The sequence below is a fragment of a genome, assembly GCF_019968985.1.
Source record: "MAG: Porospora cf. gigantea B chromosome Unknown PgB_NODE_1513_length_5646_cov_122.873, whole genome shotgun sequence".
Classification (NCBI taxonomy): domain Eukaryota; phylum Apicomplexa; class Conoidasida; order Eugregarinorida; family Porosporidae; genus Porospora; species Porospora cf. gigantea B.
The window spans coordinates 1-5,646 of record NW_027178690.1 but is presented as its reverse complement, the minus strand read 5'-3'; the positions used below and the strand labels follow the sequence as shown (position 1 = coordinate 5,646).

Genomic DNA, 5,646 nt, shown 5'->3' with positions numbered 1-5,646 from the left:
GCGGTATGGCCTATACCTTCGCTAAGGTCAACGACAACATGGACATTGGGGACTCTCTTTTTGACGATGCTGGCGCCACTATCGTTCCTAAGATCATGGCCAAGATCGAAGAGAAGAAGGTGCAATTTATGCTGCCCGTGGACTACGTTTGCGGCAAGGAATTTAAGAATGACACGGAAATCAAGTTTGTCACCAAAGCTGAGGGTATTCCTGATGGGTTTGGAGGCTTCGACTGTGGGGAACAGACTCGCAAGAATGCTCGTGAGATGATTCTGAAGGCGAAGACCATCTGCTGGAACGGACCACAGGGCGTGTTCGAGTTCCCTAACTTTGCCAACGGCTCCCTGGCTGTTCTCGACGCCGTTGTCGAATCCACTAAGAACGGTTGCATCTCCATTGTTGGAGGAGGGGACACTGCCTCATTGGTAGAGAATGCCGGCAAATCTTCCAGAATGTCTCACGTTTCCACTGGCGGTGGTGCCTCTCTCGAGCTGCTGGAGGGCAAGAACCTTCCTGGTGTAGCCGCTCTGTCTACAAAGTGAATGCAACATTTGCAATAAGTTTCATTGAAAATTGGTCAGAAACCATCCAATTATGGCTGTACAGAGTGAAGAGTCTTCCGGTGGCAGTGTTCTCTTGATGCGCAACCTGCCTCGCGGGTCCAGCGAGCACGATGTCGCCACTCTGGTGCTACCCTTCACCGACGGCGTGAGACCGAAGGTGTTTCTGCAGGCGCCAGCCGGCCACGCCTTCATTGAGTTCCCCAACGGCCCCGAGGGCGTGCAGAGCGCGCTGCGACACTTCGCACAAAGCCCGCTGAAGATGCACGGCAGCGAGGTGCAGGTGCTTCTTTCGCGCCGCTCAAGCGTCCGCGTCGCCCAGGAGGAATCGGGGTTCCGCGTGCTGCTGTGCACCGTGTCGCGAGTGGAGGTGCCGGTGGAGCTCCACGTGGTGCACATGCTGTTCTCACAGTTTGGATGTGTGGAGAAAGTGGTGATCTTCATGCGGAACCCCTCAGTCGTGCAGGTGTTTGTGCAGTTCACCGCTCCAGAGCAGGCCAGGCAGGCCATGATACACCTCCACAACGAGAACATGTACGACGGATGCAACACCATGCAGATACAGAGGTCGCATAATGATGACCTGCAAGTCAACATGTCAGACCGACAGTGGGACTACATGGCACACCCTCAGGGTCCTGGCAGGGCGACCAGCGTGCCGATGGTGGAGTCCGTGAGCTCGGTGATCCAGGCCATGTTGTCGTCTGGCAGTGCAGTGCCGCCCCGCCTGCGAGACGTGGACCTGGAAGCCCTAAACGCCAATGGCACCCCGGTAGTGATGGTTCACGGTTTGAAGCCTGGCTTAAACGCCCGGGCCATTTTTAACCTCTTCAGCTTGTATGGGGTAGTGCTGCGAGTCAAGGTCCTGCGAGACCGCCCCGACAAAGCGCTGGTTCAGTACAACGACCCTGGCTTCGCCGCCGTGGCAGTCCTTCACCTGCACGAGGTGGCGGTTTTGCACGAGCGCCCGCTCCAGGTGTGCTTTTCGCGCAACTTTGAGGTGGCGGTTACCAGCATGGAGGCGAACACTTCGACGTACGATCTGAATGACCAGCGCTTCCTGCCTCACGAGACTGCGCGATTCATCAAGTCGGCCTCCCAACCCACTGACGCGCTGTTCCTGTCCAACATCGCAGACAGCATGTCCAAGCAGGCGCTGGCACAACTAGTCGGGCATGAGGACCTGGTGGTGAATGTGGGTACTTACCGAAGTAGCTACGCAGCCTCCAAGGGTGACGGGAAAGAAACGAACAGCGCGCGCTTTTTTCGCTTCGGTGGCTGAAGCAGGCCGCTGTTTGGTGACACTTCACAACACTCCTTTCGGAGGTGTGAATCTAAAGGTGGGTTTCACCCGTCGGCGGTGAGTACGGCATTCGAATATCACTATGTACGGCATTGTTACTATCAACATGGGAAGTCGAGAGTCCGACATGGTCACTATTAACATGGCAACTCGGCAGAAATGCGATCGATAAGCAGCGCGCCTGGTGAGTCGAATGGCACTTCCCCGGCGGAAGGGTCACAGGCAAAAACCTGAAAGAGTGCGGCAGCGTCGTCCAGCATTGGTCGGAATGGTGCCTGGCTCACAACGGGATCAATTCGACCCGTAGACTTGCCTCTGAGCTCGGACGGCCCGTGTGCGAAAGGGCAGTAGCAGTTCTGCGAGCAACTGTGAGGCCATCGCGTACAAAGTTTCGATTTGTACACTGTGGGATGGTACATCTGTTCCTCCTTCGTGTGAGAGTAAGCGCACCGACGCCCTCGTGAGCAGCGATTGTCAATGTGCATCAGGCCACAAAGGTCTCGGGTCATTCTCACGTCAGGGCATAATTTCGGGTGGTAGTGCACCTGACTAGGATTCCTGCGTTGCCATGTGAGACAGTGGCTGAACTCGCAAGATGAATTGCGTTGGCATGGCCTGGAACGAATGTGACGCCGTCAGCCAATCCACCTACCCCCCCTGCGCCTTGACTGTGCAAACTTTGGTGCGGAAGGTCATGAGCTCAGCCTCTGAGAGTGTACGGGTCATATGCAAGGACGGTGTTATGGCTTTTCTGAACGGTTTTGTGGGGTTCAACCGCGTGTGTCGCCTGCTCACAGAGTGGTGGCACGGCTGGTAATGCACGCAGAGCATGTGCAAGCTGCGACGCCCATGCAACCGCCAACTCAATTAGCCCATTTTCGCCATGGCTACATGGGCAGAAAGACTATCAAAGGTGGCTGAAGACCCTCAACCCGCCGCTCCCAGCACGCCTGACAAGCTGATAGGGGGGCCAAAACAAGCTAAACTACCGTCAGCGACCCCCTTAAGCGACCCGCTCGGCCGACGCAAGCTTGTACTGGATACCAGTGCCTTTATTCGACTGCAAGATCTGGACGGCGATCTATTCGTTACTCCCGGAGTCGCGAGGGAGATCCGGGATGCGCAGGCGAGGAAGCACATCTCCATGATGCGAGAGACCCCCCAGATCCGACCTTATACGAGGGATGATATGACTTACGCTTCGCAGTTTGCCGCCCTCACTGGCGACCTGAAAGCACTCAGTTCGACAGATATGGAGGTCATCGCGGCTTCGGTCAGCCTGTTTAGAGAGTTTGAAGGCGTCGAGAAGCTCAACAAGAGCCCGTTTGAGCAGTCTACTGCAGTAGGCGGGGTGGCCTTCGAGTGGGCGCCGGCACACCTGCCAGCTGCCGAGATGTCGACGACGGCCGAGCCGCTCCCGGAGGCCAGCAGTCCCATTGCTGACAGCACATTCGCTCCGTCGATCGAAGGGGAAGAGGAGTCAAGTGAGTCCTTCGTTGAAGAGGCCGACGTCGAAGGCAGCTTCGACGACTGCGACATGGATGCAGTGATGTCCCCTCTAACCGTACAACCAGGCAATAAGTCCCGCGTTCTGAACGGTCGAAAGGACGAGGTTCTGACGGGGTACTACTCTGACACCGACTCGGATGGCGAGTGGGTCACCCAGAAGAACATATCCAACTTCGGTGTGGTGACTTCTGACGAGAAGTCCGATGCTGTTGGGTGCGTGACAGGCGATTTCAGCGTGCAGAACGTGCTGATGCAGATGGGAATCCCCATAGTAACTCCTGACGGCCGACGTATTCGCACGGTGAAGCTATGGGGCTACAAGTGCACGGCCTGCTGTACCTTCACTCGCGACATGAACCGACATTTCTGTCCGGGCTGCGGCAATCACACTCTTGACAAGGTGCCGATCACCGTTGAGGGCGGAAAAGTCACAGTGCACATGCGAAAGAAGAGGCGGACGCAGCTGCGAGGGACAATATACAACATACCGATGCATAAAGGGGGACGGCACGACCCGCCTCCCATTCTATGTGAGGACCAGCTTTTTATGAACGGCCGGGATAAAGCACTCAAATACGTAAGCACTGCTATCCGCTCTCCAACAATCCTTTCCAGCAACAAAATCGGTGGGCCTCTGACCGCGAGCTAAGCAATCCGTTCACGAACATTCAGAGCACAGAGGCTTGTGGCTGGTGGGAGGGAAGACGCCGATTGGACAAAGCGGCTCCCAAGGTGAAGATTGGCCTCGGGCCCGGAAACCCCAACAGTAAAAAGTGGCAGAGGGAAAACGGCAAGATTAAAAACTGGATCTAGTCACCACCAGCTCTGTTGTTTCTTCTCCGCGTGCCGTGGAGAGTTTGACTTCTGCTCGCCTCCGTACAGACTGTAGAAATCCTGTGGGCTGTAAGCCATAGTTGGCGACATTTGGGTGTTCATTGGGGGGCTTTGGGGAGCCATCGGTGCCATCTGTGACGCCATCTGTGGTGCCATCTGTGGTGCCATCTGGGGCGCCATATGTGACGGTTGGGATGCCATCTGCGGTGACATTTGAGCTGCCATTTGCGATGACATTTGAGCTGCCATTTGAGATGACATATGCGCGGCCATCTTAGGTCCCATCTGCGATGACATCTGAGGTGACATCTGCGATGACATCTGAGGTGACATCTGCGATGACATCTGAGGTGACATCTGAGGTGACATCTGAGACTGGAAGCCTGCTTGACTTGCCAGATGCATATGTCCTGGTTGATAATGTTGAGGAATTCTCATCCGCCGTTGCTGCATCGCTGCCAGCATCTGGGGATGCACTGCGGTGGGTCTGGGATAAACATTTGTCTTGACAGGCCTGGCGGGATAGGGGCCGCTCTGGGTGGCCTGGAACCCTCCCCAACTTGAAGGAGGGGGTTGACGGGTCCTAGCTGGCACTTCCCACTCATCGGCTTGCACCGGATTCGGAACTGTTGTCACGGGGGGCTGAATAACGTGCGCTGAGAAGTCTCACAGGTAGATGGTCTAGATCGGCGTAGGGAGTCTCGGATAGTGCATGAGAAATCACGGACTGTTGATTCAGGTGCTGAAAGTAAGACCATACAGCAGTTCGCATGTCTTGTCTTCCGGGCTCTGCGCGATACATCTGCAGACTCTGGCCAGGAGGGAACATATCCATGTGTCCGCATCGTAAGGTGTGAGACCCCAACGTGGCCACGTGTACGCCTAGCTCAGGGTCAGCAAGCACGCGTAGAAACAGATGGGCCGAGTCCGCCAACTGGGTGACGTGCCAAATACCTTGGGTGGTTTGACAGTTTCTTTTGGCCTGGGCCTCGCCAAAGGTAAAGGGCTTCACAGCCAGCACCAGAGCCCGGTTCCGCAGCTTTGAGTGGCTGACCCTTCGTGCCTGACTTACGTGAGGCATGATTCTCAACTGAGGCGCCGGTCTGGTCACCTGTTGCCCGCGGCAGTCAACGGCAGTAGCCCCTTGCTGTAGAAGCGAGCCTATGGTCTGGTCAATGGCTACGGTCATATCGGAAGACCCCACATTCGACTCTGCGGCAAGCTTCGACGTTTCCTTGACCAAGAGCACCCGGGCAAATCTCTTCATAACTCCCAGTGAAGGCAAAAATATTGTCTGGCCCAGCTCGAAGTTCGGGAGGCTCGCCGTAGTTGTCGGCTTGCTGGGTGTCCAAACCAGGTGGCCATTCGATTGGGAGGCCACGAGCGGAGTGACAGGTGCCGACTTCGACGTCGGAGACAGGTCTTGCGAGATGATTGAGT

At 56.1% G+C, this 5,646-nt stretch overlaps 5 protein-coding genes across 7 annotated transcripts; 4 read left to right on the top strand and 1 right to left on the bottom strand.

Annotated features, from left to right (window-relative positions):
- Nucleotides 1-38: 38 nt before the first annotated feature.
- On the top strand, nt 39-542 carry KVP17_000568 (uncharacterized protein; the record flags this gene model as incomplete). Its single annotated transcript, XM_068515203.1, has 1 exon — nt 39-542. The coding sequence occupies one exon, from the start codon at nt 39-41 to the stop codon at nt 540-542; it is 504 nt and encodes a 167-aa protein (XP_068378412.1).
- A 52-nt stretch (nt 543-594) lies between these two features.
- Nucleotides 595-1,924, top strand: KVP17_000567 (uncharacterized protein; the record flags this gene model as incomplete). 2 transcript variants are annotated; one of them, XM_068515201.1, is made up of 2 exons in its annotated part: nt 595-1,755; nt 1,784-1,924. In XM_068515201.1, 2 exons carry the CDS (start codon nt 595-597, stop codon nt 1,922-1,924), a joined length of 1,302 nt encoding a protein of 433 aa, XP_068378410.1. The 2 variants fall into 2 exon arrangements, with proteins under 2 accessions (XP_068378410.1, XP_068378411.1); XM_068515202.1 differs by having other exon boundaries at nt 640-1,842.
- Nucleotides 1,925-2,473: 549 nt separating this feature from the next.
- On the top strand, nt 2,474-2,680 carry KVP17_000570 (uncharacterized protein; the record flags this gene model as incomplete). The annotated part of the gene is made up of 1 exon (XM_068515206.1): nt 2,474-2,680. One exon carries the CDS (start codon nt 2,474-2,476, stop codon nt 2,678-2,680), a length of 207 nt encoding a protein of 68 aa, XP_068378415.1.
- A 66-nt stretch (nt 2,681-2,746) lies between these two features.
- KVP17_000566 (uncharacterized protein) lies at nt 2,747-4,021 on the top strand (the record flags this gene model as incomplete). The annotated part of the gene is made up of 1 exon (XM_068515200.1): nt 2,747-4,021. The coding sequence occupies one exon, from the start codon at nt 2,747-2,749 to the stop codon at nt 4,019-4,021; it is 1,275 nt and encodes a 424-aa protein (XP_068378409.1).
- A 164-nt stretch (nt 4,022-4,185) lies between these two features.
- Nucleotides 4,186-5,473, bottom strand: KVP17_000569 (uncharacterized protein; the record flags this gene model as incomplete). Of its 2 annotated transcripts, XM_068515205.1 has the most annotated exons (2): nt 4,186-4,848; nt 4,877-5,473. In XM_068515205.1, the coding sequence occupies 2 exons, from the start codon at nt 5,471-5,473 to the stop codon at nt 4,186-4,188; spliced, it is 1,260 nt and encodes a 419-aa protein (XP_068378414.1). The 2 variants fall into 2 exon arrangements, with proteins under 2 accessions (XP_068378414.1, XP_068378413.1); XM_068515204.1 differs by having other exon boundaries at nt 4,808-5,473.
- Between the last annotated feature and the right edge of the window lie 173 nt (nt 5,474-5,646).